The 21,276-nt window shown below is 44.1% G+C and overlaps 1 protein-coding gene across 1 annotated transcript in view; it reads right to left on the reverse strand.

The window, feature by feature from the left end:
• TOM1L2 (target of myb1-like 2 (chicken)) overlaps nucleotides 1–21,276 on the reverse strand; it is a 34,994-nt gene that overhangs the window by 10,684 nt on the left and 3,034 nt on the right. The window contains 9 exon segments of the mRNA XM_009069526.1: nucleotides 4,150–4,225; nucleotides 6,500–6,617; nucleotides 7,409–7,532; nucleotides 8,597–8,645; nucleotides 10,873–11,006; nucleotides 13,650–13,766; nucleotides 14,479–14,637; nucleotides 15,602–15,736; nucleotides 20,046–20,195. Coding sequence (XP_009067774.1) covers nucleotides 4,150–4,225; nucleotides 6,500–6,617; nucleotides 7,409–7,532; nucleotides 8,597–8,645; nucleotides 10,873–11,006; nucleotides 13,650–13,766; nucleotides 14,479–14,637; nucleotides 15,602–15,736; nucleotides 20,046–20,195 — 1,062 coding nt within the window.

Consider the following 21,276-nt stretch of genomic DNA (forward strand, 5'->3'; position numbering starts at 1 on the left):
GCCCCACAGGCTGCACTGCCAGCACACCTCAGCCCAAAGGGAATTCTCCTTGCACCTTTCTGAACTCTGATGCAGCCAAGACTGTCTCAGGAGGATTTTCTACCGTTATGTCACATTATGGATCCTAATCCCAAACACTTAAAGTGATGGATTACATCATCCAAAGGTATAAAACTGGTCTTAGAACTTGGCTTTAAGGCATAACTAAGGCTATTTTTTCCCTACCTCTGGCTTCTGCACCTAAAGCAGGCTTTGAACTTCTCTCTGCAAGCATGTTGATGAAGGACAACTTCAAACAAGGTCAAAATGTGCACAGGTTCAGTGATCTTCAGAAGCCTGATTTTATCAGGTCACTGGCATCACTAAACACAGGAATTAAATCCTTAAAGCCAGAAACACTATTATACCTTTTGGAGTCTGATTCCTAATGCCAGTCAGGTGAAAGATGTAAATCTGGGTACTTCTCCCATTCCCTTCCTTTCATAAAGAACTATTCCTACATTTCTCAATTAGGTATGATCCTATAACTTCCATATGTTTATTCCAGACCATGAAGTTAAGCACTACCAGAAAAGGCTGCTTTAAAGACAGATAGCAAGTGTCCTCTTTATGAATAAGATCCAGGAGACTTGTGTTTATCCCTCGAAAAGTGGATACTGCATAAATAAATCAAGACAGTAGAAGGAACCAGTTGGATCCCCAGGCCTCTTCTGAAGGTGTGTGGGATCCTACAAATGATTCAGTTGTTTACAGATCTTTGTGCTGTATCAACCAGAAATTGGTGCAAATCTTTCCCTCTGCCCCAGGTAATGATGTAGGTGGGAAATAAACTCCTTGTACTGTCCGATTTCAAGCGGTTCAATAGGGCAGGACGAGAGGTGAACAGAGGTTATTCTAGGTAAAGGGACTGGGGTGGGCAGTAGGAATTGCTTCACTGGTGAAGTCCTCACCATTCCTTGTGTAATTAGCCACTTGTCTATGGGCTCCATGTCTGAGTTCCCACCTTTACCTCTCCTCTGTGTTGAGAACAGAAAGGTCCATAAAGAGAGAAGCCACAGCAACAACCCGTGATAAAGTAATATGACAGTTAAAAATTTCACACAGTCACACACACTCAGACACAGTCACACACACAGAGCCTATGGTAGCTTCTGGCAGCAGCTGTGTCCCCTCTCTGCTGCCTGTCAGCTGTGTCCGTGGGTGGACAGACCTCACCCCCAACTCTGCACTTCCTACAGAGGGTTCACAGCATTTTAGCACTTCTTTCATGCTGGTATTAAAAAAATAATAATAAAATAAAACAATCACTGGCTGGTAGTGAGGCTAATGTTTGTCATCTTCTTAGAAGGATAAGTGAGGCTGAACATGCTGCTGAAATCAGTCAGACTTCACTGGAAACACTCATGTCACGCTCTGTGGAGTTTCCCTTGGTTCTGAAGCTGTGGGTTGCAGCACACCCTGCTAACGTCCTTGACCTCAGCAGACAGACTCTGCCCCACACTGACAGCACAGCAGCTCTAGCCATGGTGTTGAGTGGAGGGTAAAGCCATGGCAGTTTGCTGCAGTGTCCTGGCAGCCTTTCAAACTGCCCCTCTTGAAGAACACAGAGGTTAAAGGACCGCTGATGCATCCAGTTCCTCTGAGCAGGCTCAGACTGCATGGCACAGCAACACACAGATGCTAAGATGGCCTCGTGTCCTTCAGCATCTCCTCCCCGAGCCAGGGCAGAATGCAGAGTCATCTCCAGCTTTGGAGGGTCTTGCTTGGGCTTGGCAGAGCACAGTGGTTCCAGCCCACCAGCCCTGGCTCAGCAGAGAGGCACTAGGGTGTTCGGCATATCCACCCAGACACCTATATACATGGGACACCTCTCCTGTCCCCATTACCACAGGTAATGGAAAATCAGCTGTAATTTTTTACATCTCATTTCCTGAGAAAAAAAAAAAAAACAGGGGGAAATCACTCCAACTTCATCTACTCTCTGTGTGGCACCAGAGAATTGTTTCTTGGACACCTCTCCTCCCAGTTGTGATCACGCAACAACTCTGTGGCAACAAAAGCAATTCCCAACATGGAAAAGCAATATTAAGAAAACAGTGTATTTTTAGCTCATCTAGTTTCCAGCTGCTAAATCACATTAAAAGACAGCTAATGCCACGTGATCAGCCTCCTCTCTACAGACCATTCCGAGAATGACTACATTAGAAACGTCGGATGTGCTGAATTCTACCACTGGACAACTGTGCTGGAACGAGACATGTGTGAAGAATGTGTTGCAAAGCTTTTGGGTCCTCCCTAGAGCTGTTCTTAAATTAGCTCTACCCAAATTAAAGCCTGTCTTTCATTTACTGAGCACTGCCAGGTTTTTGTTACACATGCTGGGGCTGGTAACTTTAGAAGAGTTTAATTTTTATTTCCTTTAAGAAGAGACACCCACAAGCCTCACAACACTCAACAAAAGGTAGTGTTTACCAATTACTGAGTGACTGCATTTCCAAATGAGCTCTTCTGATTACATCATAGAGTCATCAGGACCTTTGAAAAGAGGCTGAAAGTCTCTACACCACCTCAGAGCCCGAAGTTCCACAACCGATAAAGCGTTTGCCCCAAAAAACTTTGACCATCAGATGAGCATAACCACAGCCCTTTGACCTGATGGCACTTGGGGCAGAGCAGCAGCTCCACTGGTGTGAATGACACATCACACTGGTGCCTCAAGCAGAACTGGCTGGGAACAAAAGTGTTAATAAATAAGGACATGACCCCAAGGCCACAGGGAGCATACAGCCCCCTTGACCAGCTAAATGCAAGTCCCTTGCATTTAGATAGCCAGGAACAAAGAGCAGACTCTCAAATCCTTCCCCAGATCCTGCCAATAACTGCTCAGTGATACTGGGCATGTCACACTGGACACAGGAATTCCTCCCTCACCTCCCTTAATATAGTGCTGCCCCTGCCTCCCCATGCATCCCCTTTTCCCTCAGTACTGCTGGCAGAGTTCTTGTGGGGCTGAGCTTGAAACTGGTCACGGGGCTGACCTGGGTTTTAAATTACCCTTTTTGGAGGAGGGCAGGGAGAGGAAGAAGCAGACAGATTTGTGGAGATGCTCCATAAGAAATCATGGATTAAGCCCTGCTCCCACTGAACGATGGCCTGGGTAGGCAGCTGTGCTCTGACCCCAGCTGGCTCCCAACACAAATTCTCCCTGGCTCAGAGCACAAGCCGCCAGGCATGCCAGCTACCCTGAGCACTCCCATTTCATCTCATGAAAGAACCAGGGCGGGATCAGCCAAGGCATGGGGAGGCAATTCTCCATGGTGGGAGGCGTGTGCAGGCTGCACTCGCTCTCCCATGCTACGCTGGCTCTGCCGTGCTCCCTAGTGGTCAGCACAGCCCAAAATTAGACTGGAAAAGGCTCTGAACTTGCTCTGTCCTCTAAAAACGTATGCACAGCTGCGTACAAAGAGCAGGACAGTTTTAAAAGAGAGGGTGGTAGAAAGGGGTTGATGAGGGATGATCTGAAAGCTCCTTCGCTCCTGCCTTCAGCAAGGGATGCAGACAAAGCTGGCCAAGCTCTGTCAACCATGTTTCTAGCATCACCTGCTGTGAGGGGACAGCATATGAGTCTCTTCTGCCCACACAGGTGAGCAGGAGCCTGCCCTGGGCAGACAGAACAAGCTGTGTGCAAGGGCAGTTATAGCAAGGCACATGAAGCATTAAAAGTCTGCATAATTTCTCTCCCTGTAACTTGCTCATCTATCCATGCACTTGGAGCAATGTCTAGTAGATTCAGACTGCATCAACTGTCATAAGCAAAACCAAACCAAACCAATGCACACCAGTGTTGACAGGATGTTCCCCACTTAATTCTTTACAGCAGTGATTCCAGCCAAAGAGCTGAACCCCCCAGACAAGCTGCAAGGACACAGGAGAATTCACCCACTGTGATTTTGAAGTGAGTCTTTTAGGCTGGAGTGCTAAGCAGCAGCTCTTTAGAGATCATTACTGAGCAAGTACTTGCTCCCAGATATCAATTTCAAAATAGGCAGTACTAGCACATTGCTGGAATACAGAATGAGCAACTCGGTCAAAACAGCTGCCTACAGCTTGGATTCCACACGGATAACAAAACACAGAGCCATGACCTACCCCTCCTGTGTTCTGTTTCCGAACATCCAGGGCAGATGCCAATCCTTTGACAGCCTGTGGATCCTCATACGTCACACTGAAAGAAAGGAACAAACCACAGAACTAGAAGGAAGTCCAGCAGTCACCCATACAGAATCATTAGAAGTTTGGGTTGGAAGGGACCTTAAAAATCATCCAGTTCCATCCTCTGCCATGGGCAGGGACATCTCTGACTACACCAGGTTGGTCAGAGCTCCATCCATCCTGGCCTGGAACACTTCCAGGGATGGGGCAGCCACAGCTTCTCTGGGCAACCTGTGCCAGTCCCTCACCACCCTCACAGTAAATGATTTCTTCCTAATATCTAATCTAAACCTACTCTCTGTCAGTTTGAAGCCATTCCCTCTTGTCCTGTCACTCCAGGCCCCTGTAAATAGTTTCCCTCCATCTTTCTCATTGGCTCCCTTCAGGCACTGGAAGGCTGCAATCAGGTCACCCTGAATCCTTCTCTTTTCCAGGCTGAACAATCCCAATTCTCCCAACCTTTCCTCATAGGAGAGGTGCCAGTGGATACTCTGATTTATTCCCCTAGAAATCAGAAAGCATGTTCTCTTCCTTAACAAGACTTGGAGCGTACTAAGTGTATTCCAAGAAGAGCAGTGTGCTCTGTGCAAACACCATCCATCAGTTTCAGAAAGCACCTTGAAGCAAAGAGAGTAAGATCAGCATAATGAAAGGCAGGCAAATAGGTTATGAGGCACCCTAAGCATGTCCAAAAGCAAGCAGGTGACTACAAAAAGAGGCCTGATTCCAGATTATGTTTAGCAAAGCTTTGGAGGTGACATTTGGAAGCCTGACCTTGATGGGTGCATGGGGGAAGGCAAAGAGAGACTCAAAACCAGATGAAATTATGCAACTGCAGTGAAGCAGACAAAGACATGCACTATTTACAGAGCTTTTTAAAGCTTCTTAAATTGCAGTGCAAGAGGGACATGTAGCAGTCAGGTGACAGAGGCAATAGCATCATTTCTCAGAGCACAGTGGTGAACCATGAGCTGAAGCAGACGCCAACACATGCCCATAAATCAGCCCCGGGGAGGAGCTGCCTGCCTGAGCAGGAGGAGCACGCTCTCCTCCTGCGTGCTGGCTTCTCCCAAGCTCTCAGCACAGCACCCAGAGCTCTCACCTACACACCACAGCAAGTCACACTCGTGCCTTCACTCCTCCCTGCTGCTCTGTTTATACCATGTTCAATCCAAGGAAGATAGAGCAATCCTCCCTTGTGAAATCATGGACTGATCAGTGCTCCTTGTTCCATTAGGTACACTGTGGGAAGACTAGTTTCGTGCTTCATTTAGCACAAGAGACAGAGGGACCTCAATTAGATCTCTCTGCAATGCATCTCCTTTCTGATTGTACATTAGGGCTCTCAGCCTGAAACCTCCAGCGGTAGCTGTTACATGAGAGCACATCTCCTCAGCACTGATACCACAGCTGAGGCAGTAACAATATTTGCATTGATTACTGCAAATAAATATCCTAATAAATTTGCTGGCTCAAGTTTTCCAGAGCTGGTAAGTTTCTGATGAACTATTTAACAACAATTCTTAGCTAGAGACAAGATATCGATGATGTTCTGACTCCTGGTAGCCACTACATCCTCTAGAATCTGAAATCAGAAGGAGGCAAGAAATAATGTATGACAGAAAAATACCCGAGTGTGGTTTTTATTGAATCTCACCTGACAGGGATCAAAGGCTTTCTTAATAAGTGCATAGATTTATCTGACATTAAAATAATTTGACCTGTTAAATGCCCTTGAAAGTGCCAGACTTGCAGGTCTAGAGGTGTAAGCCCTATGCATATAAACAAATGAGGGGCAGCATGGCAGCCAGGCAAGCTACACTGCCTTGACAGCCTCTGAGAGTCTGACTGCTGGGCCAAAAGGAGAGTTAACTGGATGGTAATTCTGTTTCCAAGCCCTTGGTGATAGTAATTTAGTCACCAAAATACATCCGTGACCTTTGGGTGAAGGACCCTTATGCTCCTGTATCTCAAGTATGGGTGGATGGGATGACAAATCTGTAGGAGAGGAAGCATCTGCCAAAGCAAAGGCAAGTACACTTCCAAGTTTCCAGTGAACTCATTAACTAAGACAGTCATTACTCAACCAGTCTGCTCTGTCCAGCAGCAGGAACTTCTCCACTTGCTCATATTAATAAAGACCAAAAGGATAAGGATTGGATTAAAAGCACAAAAACATACACCAAAACTACTTTTTCAGTCTGGACTGAAGTCAAGAATTTTCAGATTTATGCCCTTAGAAAACAGCAATGCCATGACTCAGTGCTAAAGACAAATTCCAACTTACTTCTTTCGCTGCTCAGCCAAGGAACTGCCTCTTGTCTGTGCAAACATGTCGAAGTCATCCCGAGGGTTACTGTGCTGGAGAGAGCTGAGTGTGCCACTGACGCTGTTTGTGCCCAAGTCTGCAACCAGAGGCAAAAAGAAGTAAACCAGTGAAATAGCAAACCATATGCAAACATCATCATCAGTTAACAGCTGCAGCACCAAGAACAGTTCTGTCCAAAAAAGGCTGGAGACTACTAATTATGTGTTTCTTAAAAGGCAAGTGTAAGGATTGCTTTATTCCTTCTGGAAGCACCACTCCATAAGTGCTCCACATCAAGGATCCAGTGTCTGGGAATTAGTGTGCACCTGCTGCCAGTCTCATCCTGAGACATTTCCTAGTCACTAACACAGTCCAAAACTTTGGGCATGGGCACTAGTGTTGTCTCCCAGTTACTGACTGTGAAACCACCAGTTTCAAACCAAGGGATATGGTAGTGGTGCAGTGCTGAAAGAGGTGGAGAACCTCAAATCAAACCAAGTGATCCTACCAAGCAATCTTTGGTTTGATTTGATGTAAACCATCTAAGAGTTTCATAAAATCATTCATCCAAAAGTTTCAAATATTAATTGCAGAAGGGGAATCAAGAACATTCACCAGACTGATCTCATATTTTAGCTGTATCTAGGCAGGAAAAAAGCAGTAGTTCATGCTTTACCATGAATATGAATCTTGACCCTTTCCTTCATTCTCCCCTTTGGTTAATAAATCCCTCCCTTTGTGCCAGGCTGGGTCCCAATTACAGATTGCCACAGTGCAGAGGAGTGGGAATGCCTTCCTAATCCTGTAAACCACATACCCAAGCCTTTTGGAGGCTACATGGCAACATTAATCAGGTAGTGGAGAGCATGATTTAGGTCAGGCACTCACCAAGTCCTGCAAGCTGTGAAGAAAGTGAAGATGGAGGTGCTGAATTTCCAACCATTGGGCTCACTACAGCTGGAGAGCCAGGACCCAAATCTATTAAGTTATCTTCTGTCACCTCATTCAGTACCTGCTGGGACACAAAAAACACAGCAGTTACACATCACAGAGATTTCTTCTTGCAGTGCAACATTAAACACCAAAAAATAATAGGTGCTTCCTATACAGATCTCTGTTAAATGGATCCGTTTCTTGGATACTATGGCAATGAGTGCAGAATAAAAAGGGTCAGCCACCACAAAACCTCAGTTTGATTGTTCAACACAGCAGGGAACTCTCCTGGAGGTCATCTACACCTCTCCAGATTCAGTTAATGTGTTTAACATCAGTCCAACATTAGATCTAAGTCAAACTGAATTTTCCACCATCTTCCACATTAGGTATTAATTGTTTTCATACACAAAACTACTTTGCTGTGACTAAAGTGTCAATGTAGAGGCTGTGCTGAAGTTTGCATCACACTGCAGCAGAAGTGGTAAAGCAAAGTAAATAGAGGAAATGGTTAGAAGAATTCAGAACAGAATATGTAATAGTGCCACGTACGAATTCATCATGAACTCAGACCTTGAGCAGTACAAAACAGGCACAAAGGAGTTTTCATTTAAGGAATAATTAGAACTCTTCAGCTTGGAAAGGGGCTGCTTAAATAGGAGATGAGAGTGGTTCCCAAAATTATGAGTGGCATGAAGAAAATTAACCTGCACAGCAGAATCGTAAGACACAGTGAAGATGAATTAGGTGGAGCAAACAAAAATCATTAAATGACTTGATCAAATGTAAACAAAATATTTGTTATATATAAATGTAAAATAAATATGTAAAAATTTATAGTGAAACTGTGGAACTTATTGCTTAAGGACATTGTGAACTCCTAAAGTCCACATGGACTCAAAAGCAATCAAAAAAGTTAATAGAGGAATGAAAATCCATCAAGGATTGTAAACACAGAGATGTTTCAGTGAAGTGACTTCCCGAGCTAAAAGTTGTCACCTGGGGTTTGCCACAGTCTTACACTCCTTTTCTGGTGTCCATCATTAGCCAGTACAGGCAGGACACAGGTCTGGGCAGGTAAAAGGTGTGATATTACTGACAGTACTACAGCTGCTGCTGAAATTAAAGGAGTGAGGTACTTACTCCATTGCTGGCGTTTTGTGTTGAACGTCCTGATCTGTATCGTTCAAATCTGTCAGAAAAAAGACCAAATCCCAACGTGGATCATCAAAGCCAACAATAAACAATGAAAACCATGGTTTTATAACCAAGCCATGACATGTTTGCCACTGAACCTAGTCTTCTCTGGTTCAAGAGGGAAGCCTGAAAGCTTTAACTCCAAGCCAGGACAAAGGGAGGAGAGGTGAGAAGTTGTATTCTCAGCAAATGTGGATTCTGAGTCAACTCAAAGATGTTCAGAGCCTATGTTCAAATAGGTTAGTACTTTCCAAGAAGAAAAACTAATGATGTTGGATAAAAATCCTCATACTTCTTAGGGGAAGAAGTCTGGCTTGTCAAGCTCTGGTCTTTTCCCTACTCTGTGCATCTGGGGCCACAAACCTAAACCCAGGTGTCAGGAAAGTGTTCCAGGCCAGGCTGGATGGAGCTCTGAGCAACCTTGTCTAGTGGAAGGTGTCCCTGCCCATGGCAGAGGTTGGAACAAGATGAGCTTTAAGGTCTCTTCCAACCCAAACTGTTCTGGGATTCTATGAACTCAAAAAAGCAAGGGAACTACCTGCTCCCAAGGCCTGTCTAAGGCCAGTCTGATCTCCTGCCTTACCAGGAAAAGTACCATGATTTATCCAAAGTGAGAATGTTTCCTCATTCAAGAGTTGGTTCAGATGTAACCTCATTTTTTCAGTAAAAAGCCCATAATATTCATATAATCTTCTGGGTTTTCTCCCAGATGGACAAAATAAAACAGCAAGCTGTTTTCTTAATGCAACAGAGGAAAATACGGACTTAAAAGGCAGCAAAACCGAATTCAGGCCCAAACTTCAATTTTAGGAAACTGTGGGTGTTTACTATTACTGGAAATCCAACTCCCTTTGCTGGAAACCTAAGACACCTCCCACCTCATTTCTCACCAAAAGGCTTCTGTTCATTTACATCCAAAGCTTCTCAGAGAAGGCCAAAGCTCCTGCTTGAGTCACTGAGGGAGCTTGGTGCCCATGCTAGAAATCAGAGTGATGGATGTGGAGCTTATGGAATAGCAGAGGAGGAACTGGAATTTATTGAACACTCAGACCAGTGCAGCTATTCCACCACAAACAGTTTGCTAACATCACTCAGCTCACCTTTCAGTGAACAATGACTACAAACACATCAGCCCCAGCCAGCAAAATCGCAGATGGAGGAAAACAGAAAAAATATTAAGGGTGACCAGACTAAGCCTTAGTGCCAGTTACACTCTGCCACTTGATGAATCCTGCTCGTGCATGAAACACACACCATTTCACACAGAAAGCTGGTGTTTGTTTCAAAGTCTGCCCTGATCTCCTCAGAACAACTAAATCAAAGGCAAAAACGAGGCCACAGAGTCGTCTTTGCCGTGACAGCATAGATTCACAGATCTAAAGTCTAATTTATTTTTAAAGGCTTGAGAAACAAAGGTCTGTGCTAAGAGTGAGGAACAAAGGGTACTCTTTAGTGCCTCACTCCCCAGGCCTGTCATTAAGGGGAAGATTAAACTTTCCCAAGACTGCTGTATCACGTGTCACCTCCTGTAGCAGATGTGCCTGACAGCGCCTTTGTCTGACTTGTCCAAAGTCCTGTGCCCCAAGTCCTGTCCCTGGGGATGATTCCTGCAGACCAGCTCTTCAAAACCTCAGCTCTGTGCAAGATAGGGGTTTTTTTCCCCCCAAGATTTTAAGTGTTACTTAAAACCAAAACCCTTACATGTGCAACGCTCCCACCCACCTCAACCAGCTCCCCTTGCACCAGCACTGGAACTGGAAAGCTCAGAGATCAGAGATTGCTCACAGGAGCCTCCCTAAGCCAGAAAGCAGCACAGGCATTTGTGCAGAGCTAGCAAGGAGAACTAGTGCCTGTGGCTATGCTATTTTTAGTCCCAAGTCCCTACATCTGTACAGCACTGCACAACAGGGACTTGCAGACTGGAGTCTCAGCTAGTTCAGAGTTTTGTACAAAGCTGCCCTGCATTTTATGGATGTGTCCCACAAAAATTCAATGGCAGGACAAAAAATATTCCCAAATCATAGCATTAAAAGAATCAACTGAAATAGGAATGTTTCCATAAAAGACCATAAAAAGACTTTGTAAATGCTTCCTGTGGTTTGGTTCTCTGTGTGTTACGTTGGACAACTGGCCCAGATGACCCAATCTTGCCAATTGCCCTAGTTTATACGTAAGTGAAACCCCAGAATGAATGTAAAGAGTTGAATGTAAAGGTGTCCCACCTTTCATATCGGAGGAAGACGTTATTTAAATCATCATTCACATGCAGCAGCTCCTCTGTGACTTCTTCATTGGACACTCGTGAGATAAGCTCCACAATTCTCTGCTGCATAGCTCTACAGGTTCGGTTCAGTTCCTAGGAGGAATGCATTGTGCACACACATTCTGATAAGCAACAAGCAGTAAGTAGATTTAGTTGAGCTCTGTTCACAGCCAAACATATCCCCCAGCTGAGAAACACTAAGACAAGTTTATCTTTGCATGATTAAATGTCACCCAAAAGCACATCTAATCAAACGCCCTTCAAGAGACGAAGCATAAAACCTTGAGAGCCTATTTACAATTCAACTTCCTGACTCTTGTTTAACTCTGAGCACTTCAGAAAATAAATATCTGTATTTTAGTCAACTGTTTTAAGAATAAAACATGTTAATACAACAGCTTTCCAGAAGAGAGTTTTCAAGGAAAATTCAATCTGCTCTTTTTGGCAATATCATCCTTAAAAACTAAATGATGTGCATGGGGGAAAAAGTGGGGGAAAAAGATTCGTCAGGGCTACCAGAAGTAGCTATGTGTGTGCTAGGAAGACACGTGTTGGGGACACAGAACTTACCAACTACAGAGAACTTGAGGGTGAAGACAAAGCAAGGACCAGAAGCATGAAAAGATGAGTGTTCCACACACCCTTCAGTCCTGAGCCACACACAGAAACATTCCCTTCCACTGTGCAATTGCCCAGACAGAGACTGCACAAAGGCAGTGGGGAGTTTCAGAAGAACATTTTAAAGAATACAGAGTCAGGGCATTTATTTTAGAAGTCTCTCGTCAAGAAATCTAGATTTGAGTTTGCCTAGACCAGGAGTTCTCATGCTTCCAGGACATCTCTTCCACCACCAATTACTTAGCAGAATTCTGAACTCCTGAAAGGCCTCAAGACCAAAGGTCAAACCAGTCTGCTGAGAAGAAACTGCAAGAAGAAACATGACATATGGCAGGGTGGCTCTGATCAGGCCCACAGTTTTACTTCAATAAGCACTGACATTCCAGCTAAAGCATGTCCCTCTGTCATCTTCCAGCCCTCCCAGCTCCACTTCACAGCAAAAATTCAGCACTAAACAAGGATGACTTGTTGGTACACAACCTTCGGGATGAAAGCAAAAATGTGTTTGTTTTCCTTGCATGGCCTGACATCCTAAGCTCTGGATAAATTTCACCTAGTGCAATCCAGCTGCCTTAACAGCTTGAGGAATGTGTTCTCCAATGTCAGTTTTGATCCCATCACTTTCGAAGCAGATTGTGACATTTCCGAGGTTTGTTTGCTGCCTTTCCGAGAGGGCTGACAGTACCTATCTATTCTGCTCAGAGCTGGCTCTCTAGCAGGCTGTTTACATTTGATGGTTGCAGAAAATGTCAGGAATTATTTAAGGAGGAGGGCTATATAAACCTCAAAGCAAGGATTCCTTGCATGCAGCACCCAGCTCACAGCTCTCAAAAGACTAACCATCCTTTGTGATCAAAAACGGGTTCTCCCCAGCTCTGTGATTCCGGTTTAGGCTGCATCAGTCAGAGAAGGGAACCAGTTGGGATAAAGAATTGTTGCTGTCACTCCATTTTATGATCAAGTTCTTTCACCTTAAAGCTGTGCTGTAAGGTTACGCTGTCAAGATGTTAGTGGTTGTTTCTGAATGTAAGCAAAACTGTTCGATGCTGTTTCGGCCTGTCAGGGTTTCCTGGAAGCTTCTTTTGTTTTGAGCAGTTCGACCCAAATGGGCAGTAACTGAAAGGCTCTTTATTGCAAAGCCTCTCATCAGCTGCCATGATGGCTCTGAGACAAACACACAATGTCGCTGCATGGGAGAGACCAGTTTTTGGATGGATTTCAAACCCTGATGTATCACAGAGAGCAATTCCCTGCCTTCCTCCAAACGGACTGCTGTGGGAGCCCATCCTCCCTGCTGCAGGATCAAAACAGAAGGCTATTTCTGAAGCTATGGAAAGGCAAATACCACGCTAAGGGCAGCAGCTGGAATGTTAGATCACAGTGCTCCTCATCTGAGCTGCATGTGGGACTGTATGACCTTCCTCAGCCAAATGGCCACCCTGCAACCACTGGGCTTGGGAAACAGGTGTGAAGCCTGAGACATGAGCTTGGTTTAGACTGTATTCCCTCTTGAGATGCAAAATGCCACACTGGACTGAGATTTTCCCTTCTGATTACCCAGTCTAGCCTTCTGGACAGCATGAAACTGAGCACCTGCCTTAGGACACTACCTTCAGGAGAGCACATCTTCTGGAAAGATAATTACCTGATACATAAGATTTCACGTGGCAGAGAATCCACAGACCCCTGGCATTAATTAGTCCAGCTGGAAATATGAAGCAGTTTTTTCCTGCACGGTATCTGGGAATGTTTTGACACTGTGCAAGTGATGATGGAGGGTGTAAAAGAAGCAGAGATGCTCAGGGTTTACAGAGCCCATGGCAATTCCAAGCTGCTTTGTGATAAAGGAGACCTGATATTCAACATTGGGCAACATTTCTAGCTACACAAAGAAGAAAGCACTGGAACAAGCTTAGAGGGAAGTCAGGAAATCCTTGTCACTGGAAGCTTTAACAAATGAAGAGCATGAAGTGATGAGACTAGCCAGGGTTGAGCACAGCCCACATTCATTATGTAAACCAAGTAAACTCGACTGTGAAATGAGCTACACCAAAACCCATCCCCCAGAGAAACTCAAGCACAGAAACGATCAGAACCATATTGGAAAGAAACTGTTACCTGGAGTAACTCAAGGTCTGAGGAATCCTCCTGTCCAGGTACCATTTCTGTCAGCATTTCAGACATCACTTTTGTATTCCCACGAACAATATCCAGTTCACTGCGCAGTCGAGCGATCTAAATTGGGGTAAAAAGACAAAAACACTGCATAATCTTGTGGTTTAAGCAGTTCATTTTCAAGAACTGACTTTGAGATATGTCTGGTTCTGTCTGACTTGATATCTGAGGCTCCAGACATTCTAGCAGGAAACAACCAAAAAGTAAAGATAAAGTCTACCCAGGAGAGAATTTTAGAAAAGCAACAGAAAAAGAAAAGAACTAACAACACAAACCCAGATATGCTGTCCCTGTATGGAAGGGAAGCAACTGAAAACAGCACTTAAAACCAGACCTTGGCTGTGGTACACCTTGTGTGCCTCACTCCAGTGTGGGGAAAGCTGTGCACATTTAGAGCTGGATCTTCGGCTCTAAAGTTACTATTTTCGCAGTGACAAAATACAAGTCCTATATTAGGGCATTTGCAAGGGCTCCACTTCCTGCATCTGCAAGACATTCTGTGCCTTTAAAGGAGAGAGGCTAATGGGAATAACTGCTAAACTACTGTACAGCACTGAATGGACTGGTCTAGCAGATTGTGCTGTCATTACGAGGCCATATATACACAGCTAAAGCTCAGATTTTACAGTGTAATAGGAGGAAAGATTATCAAGTAGAGCCAGACCTAGGAGACAATCAAAGCCAAAGAGCTAAAATGAAAGTTGCTTTGCAAATTGGTTTCTAATTTGATTTGCTGGAAGAGTTTCACTTGAAAGAATCATCATGCCAATACCTGTTCAGAATTAGCAGTGATGGGACCAGTCACATTCAAGGCTGGGGCCTGAGGAGCAGAATATGCCGTTGGAGAAGATGAAGAATAAGAGCTGCTGCTCATCCTTTGCTGAGACTGTGAATTGTGCATATTTGCTGCAGGATCAACTTCAGGAACACTCTGCCACATCAGAAAGACAGGAGTTCAAAAGCTGAATTGGGACAGCACTTGCTTTGTCAGCAACCTCAGGCCAAACAGGCTCAAATATAGAACATAATTGCACCTTCTGGGAAAGGTCAGTGCAGCTACGAGAACAGACTGGCAGGACAGCCCATAAACAGGCAGCTCCAAGGATCCTCCATGCCCATATCTTTTGACCCAACCCCCATGCATTTAAGTCCATCTACCCTGACAAGAAAAGTGAGAAGCAAAATAAAAACAAGAGCCAAAGAGAAATAATTAGAAATGATTTTAAACCAGGAATTAAGTTGCAGGCTTACACCAAAAATGATGTGATACAGAGATATGGAATTTAATTAATCTTGACACAAGAATTGTAATCTTTCAGTCCTTGATCACTTGCATTTACCGCTTCAAAGATTCATTAACTTCAGTTTTCAGAGTGGATGATCAGAACACCTGTGATCATTAAGTTACTTCCTAGCAGCAGTTCTGTCAACTTTCCAGACCTAACTTTCCAGAGGTGTAAAGATCTCACGTTACCATGGGATCAGTGAGAGATTCAGGCTCTGTATACCTCTAAAAGACAGTCAGGCCTTGGCTCAGGGTTAGCACCAACAGAAACCACCACAGTTTTGAGCAAAATAAGTAAATCTTAGTCATATATCCTGCTGGGCTCTCTTTGAACAAATTAGTTGCATTTGTATGGTGGTTTTGTGATACGAGATAAATGTTACAAATTCTTTTTCTCTTCTCAGACTGATGACTGACTCAAGGGAGAAGGTACCATGAGCTTATCAGTCTGTATTACGCTTCTCCTACCTGCCCTTCCACTGTTAAAATGTCCTTCCAGGATTAAGAAAATGAGTCAAATTCAGAGAAACGGGAGGGGAACGATGAGTAGTTATCCAATTATTTACACATCCTGGGAAAATACCCCTGGAACTTCAATGCTGTAGCTTACCCTCTGTGGTGTGTGTATTGGAGACAGAGCATCCAGATCTGCCATGGGGAACTCGATGCCTTTCCTCTTGAGCTCTTCATAAATATGCACTACTCCAGTTAAATCAGGGCTACTTCGAAAGGCATCAGCCCAAGCCTGAAAAACATGAGGGATTATCCATAAACCTTCCAAAGGAAGCTCCAGCTCCACCCTGACCTCAGATACTGACTATAAAAGCTTTCATGTATTTCAGCTTCAAAGGGAAGCTGTAATCATCAGACCTGGTCAAAAGATCCTGCAAATACTATTAAGACAGTCACATCCACATTTTACTGAGGTATAAAATAGGCAGGAACCCAGTGCACAGTGGCTGTGTGCAATCCCTGACATCATCCAACTCTGTGAGCGCAAATGAAAGCCTCTTCCAGTCTCCTCTGCTCAGCAGTGATTGATGCTGATCTTTTCTGGCATATTCGATGGCAAACGACCCATCACAAAATGTCTGTGTGAAAGATTCAAGTGATCTAAGCAAAATTCATAAAGTCCTACAATAAACTGAAGTAATCTCCATTCACTTTCTGAGACATCCTCATTTATTGCCAAAGGAAAAACACAGCTGTCAAGTTGTCTTCGGTATTTTATTTGGAGCAAACTTAAATAAACCAGAGGTAGTTTCTGAGATCCTTCTGTTGTGAAACAGGCAGTCCCTGAGCAGCAGAACTGACGCCTGAGTTCTTGCAGAGCATATCCAACACTCAGGCACCCTAGTGCGGCACAAAGAACAAGTTTAAAAGGGAGAATTTCCCACAGCCAGAACATTCATAATATCTCTCCTGCATGAATTCTCTGGTGTCTAAAAAGACTTCAATTCACATTTGAGCTTTCCCTTCCGTGGGAGTACGAAGTGCTTCGCTAGCTAACCTCCTGCTCTCATGAAGCTGCAAGGAGCACAGCATACTGAAAGCCTCTACCCCCTTTTCTCTTGTGCTGGAAATTAGCCAAATATTAAAAATTTCGAGGAAGAAAAAACTGAAATATTATGACTCAATTAAAAAATGAAGCATTCCACAAACCCCCACGTATGTGAGGCAGAGTATCAGCGTGCTGCATCCAGAAACACTGCGAGACGCGTGTGTGGGCTCTGAACTCAATTCTTTTAGTCATCACTTGTAGACTAGTTCTTTGACTATTTTTGCTTTAAAAGCTGCTTTAACCACTTTTGTATTTGAGAGGAGAGAAATCAAAGACAGCAAAGCAAGACAAGAAATAATATTAATATTTAACTCTCATTCCTGTTCTGTTCAGTCCTAAGAAAGTGCATTTCCTACCCTCCATGCCCAGGAGACAATCCATTATTAGGTGCAAGCTGAAAATCCTGGGTTTGCTTCTCAGTTTTGTTAAGAGTAAATTAACTGCATCAACTGTTCTGATGCAGTGCAAGTCCAAACAGCCCTGGTTGAGCCAGGGAAAACAGCTCCAACTGCGAACATTCTGTTTCCTTGGAACTAACCTTCCAAACCATCCCTAACTCTGACAGATTTTGACTGCACAAGTAACTCCAGCTTTGCACTTTCTCTGCCTTTTCAATTTACATCAGAAGTCATCTAAATGATGCTTCTACATAATGGTGCTCCCCACTTCAACTCTATTCGCAAGCAAGAGTGAAAAATGTTAGGCAAGGGATATTCTGTTTAATAATCGCTCCAAAAGAAACTTAAGAGGCCAAAGTGTGCTGCACTGCTGCCCCCAATTTCTAATGAGGCTTGTTTGTCCTGGAGGGTGTACTAATGCATCCTCTCTTTCACTGGCTGCCTATAGATTTTGCAAAATGAACTCACTTCATCTCCACTCTACCTTTATAATGTATTCTCTCTTCTGCAGCTCTCTTCCCTGGAGAAAGGAGACACTTCCATTTGTATTCCTCTTCACCCGAGCTGGGAGCATTATCTACATTAGAGTCTCTCAGAGGTCACAAGCAGGACTGGGCACTATTGTCCTAAGTGCTGTCTGCACACATTGTAAGACAATCCCTGTCCTAGGCAGCTTACAATCCAACCAGGCAACAGTAATATTAGCTCTGCCTTTATGAATAAGGAGCTACACTAGAGCTTAGCAGACCTGTCCATTGTCCACACAAGTGCAGGACAGAGGTGAGATTGAATTCAGAGCTTCTAAGACTTTGGGCCATACTGTCAAAGGTGGACACTTCTAGATGCTGCTGCATCAATCCCACTTGGATCCTCAGTGTGTCCAAACAGGTTAATTAAATACAGTTGTAAATCCAGCCCCAAAACCAGGGACCTTCCCAAGACAATTTTTCCAGTGTCAGACACTTTTTACCACACATACCCTCAAAAGAATTTGCCATGCCACTGAAAGTCTTCCCTCGCTTCATATCTGATGTGAAAGCTCAGCTACTTTGCAGTAAGGTGACATCAGCTCTGAGGTGATAGGCAAACTCTTACCAGGGGCACAGCGATAAGGAATATTTCCAAGGCCTTTTAGCAAGGTGAAGAAGGAAGGATAAGCACTATGTAACACATGCTAATTCATGTACACTGGGAAATAGATTGAGAAAGTGAGACACAAGATGCTCAACATCTCAAACCAGTCAGGTTTCTAGATAAGAAATTGGATGGCAGCTTTATCTACCCGTGCTTGGAATGGCCCGGGAATACCAGACTGTGTGGCTGAAGACATACACTATTTGTACAGCTCTTCTCCATACTTCCAGGTCTGTTATTAATCCTTTCATTTCTGTTCTTATTAATTCCCCAATATCAAATTGCAAAAGGCATACAGAAAGGGATAAAGGCAGTGTGAGAGGAGCAGACCTGAGAGATCAGCCCCCTGGAACAGGGTTAACTCCAAGCCCAGGGAGCTCTAGAAAGCAGAGTGGCCACGATGTGCAGGGGATTTTGGGGGTGTGTGTCCATAGGGCACTAGGGATGAGTGACTGCAATCACTCTTCCAAACTTGACAGGCAATCTGGAAAACAAAGTCCCCTACCACCTCCAGCTAAAGAGACACTAACAGAACCCACCCACAGGCAACCTTCATAATTTTCAGGCTTTTTATACCAAAGGCATTTAGTGCCCAGAATGAGGTTTCAGCTCTAAGTCTCCTCAGATAAAGCTGTTTAATACACCGAGGCAATGACTGTGGCTTTCTGGTTACGTTACAGACTCTTCCATCTCAGCTGCACTGACGACTAGGAATCCATTTAAATCCAGGACCCAGCACAACCAACATTCTCTAAACCAATATGGAAACACACACAGTTTATCTTTATGGGACAGTATTGAACCTCATCCCATGGTCACTGCATGCATCAGCTCTCCCATCAGGGCACGTAGACACCTGAGGGCCCAGTCAGATGCACAAGAATTGCTTTTAATAATTCCATTATTTTTGTGCTATTTAAAAAAAAAAAAGCCATAAAATCAGACACCAGAAATAAATGGACCCCACAGACCCCTATGCAATGCTTAATTCCACCACCATTTTCTGTCTGGAAATTACTTATTTACATTGTTACGCTCTAACGATGCTCCATCCCTGTATCCAAATAACAAATAAAGCAGCAGAAATCCGACTGCATGCTTTGCCATAAAAACCAGAAGTGTATCTGGAAAACGACACTGCGTTGGTAAATACCTTCCCACAAGGAACACTGCAGCAGGTTTATATCATTTTAAATACGCAGTGTCTTTCAGTCTCTGGTGTACGCAGTAGCCTGTGGAAGCTTAGTGATAAAGCTTCCTATAATTGTCAGATTTCCTGCAGGCAGGCACCAATGTTTCCTCATGTGTGGCTAATGGTTTGTGGAATTAACACGGCTGTTTATTGTTGTGCTGCACAGAAGGAGAAGTGGCAGACAGGCCCATGTCTGAACTTCCCACTGCAGGCAAGGAGCTGACACTGTGCTTTTACTGCACAATAACCAGAGAAAAGACACCAAAACCATTTTAACTCTTATATGGTCATTTACTTTTCTATGACCATCTTTGAAAGGAATGCAGAATGCTTTCTAATGGAGGAAAACAGCTCCATTTTACGGTCAGGGAAACAGGCACAGAAAGGCAAGTGTTCTGCAGCTGACACCAAAAGCACAGTCCTCTGAAATCTCCTGCCCTCAGATGACAAGCCCATTGCAGCAGCAGGTCTCCATCTTTGAGATGTGACTGTTAAATTGCAAAGCCATCCGCTTACCTTTTATTAAATCCTCCTGTTTTAGAGTAGGCTGTTACCTCTCTAACTAGAAACCAGACAGTCCTCCCTGGATAAAATATCTATGCATGTGCATGTCTGCTCTTCCCCTCCAATCTGGCTATATTGTTTGATTTTATATATAAAACACTTGCCACATTTTTACTGATGACAGCATGTTTAGCCATGCGTAGCATTGAAGCAGACAGTCCTTATTTCAGGCAGCAACATATGGAAGCAGAGACAAGCTGTGTACCTGAATCAGTGCTAGGACTTTATCCTGTACAATAGTGGGGGGATTGTTCTTGGGAGAGATGATTTTCACCAGAACACCATCGATGAAGTCACGGTTTGCCACTAAGACATGAAAGCGATGGCCACAGTTCTTCACACAGGTCTCCAACACCTACACACACACACAAAAAAACCCAACCTTCATTGTTGGAGCAAAGCTTGATCACAAACACAGCATCTGATTATTTCTTTATTTTAAAGCTTTTGATGGGAGGGTGAGAAGATAGAGAAGAAATTACACTTATACTCTTAATTCTTCTCCTCTTCACCAATGTTACCAAAAAGCTTCCCCTCTACACACACATTTAGCTGCACCTCAGCTAAATGAGGTATACATTAACATATTGAGCACTTATAACATATTGAGCACTTTTGCCATCCACCTTTGCCTGTTTTCAAGGTAAAGAAAGAGAAAGTTTCTTCCTCTTCAAAGTACAACTTTCCAGCCTGCGCAGCTGAACAGCCAAGTACACAGCAGCACATCAGGAGCAGGTAAGACAGAGGACATCCTGTCACAGTGAGCTATTACTGTGCTGTGGCACTCCACCATTTTCTATGTGCCTGGAACACAGCTGGACCCAGTTGCTCTGAGCTATAAGCCATGTTTTAGACTTGGGAATTCAGGTGAATGATCTTCACTCATTCAAAACACTCCCCTGTGAATGCTCTGACAGGTTATACTTTGACACATTTTCCCCCTGCAACCTAGCTGGAGGCACCTTCCACTTGCCATTCAACTGCCATGGAAGAACAGCTGTTGATTTTTCTCTGAAGAACATGATTAGCATGGAGATAAATCCAACACATCACTTCTCCTTACAGCCATGCCTAATAACCACTGTGACTCCGTATTGAGGAGTCTGTAATTACTCTCCTACTTCAGCTACTTTCATCAGCCATCATGACACAGGCTCATTCCTGATGAATTTCGCTCTTTCCTGCACAATGGATAAACTCATGGTTTGGTCTTTGGTAATCTGTCAAAATGACAACCCAGGATAGGAAATGGCAAGAAGACAGAAAGTACAGTTATGCCTCATCAGGGAGATGCAACAAGAGCTCTGTGAAAGAATCACACAGATCACCGCCCCACAGCAGGCTAACTCGATCTAGTTGCTGCTGTTCATTCCTCAGGTGGCTGTGGTGCAGAGCCTGCCCAGCACCATGCTCAGGAGTGCTGCACTACCCAGGAA

This window comes from Acanthisitta chloris, unplaced genomic scaffold (assembly GCF_000695815.1).
Source record: "Acanthisitta chloris isolate BGI_N310 unplaced genomic scaffold, ASM69581v1 scaffold37760, whole genome shotgun sequence".
NCBI classification, from domain to species: domain Eukaryota; kingdom Metazoa; phylum Chordata; class Aves; order Passeriformes; family Acanthisittidae; genus Acanthisitta; species Acanthisitta chloris.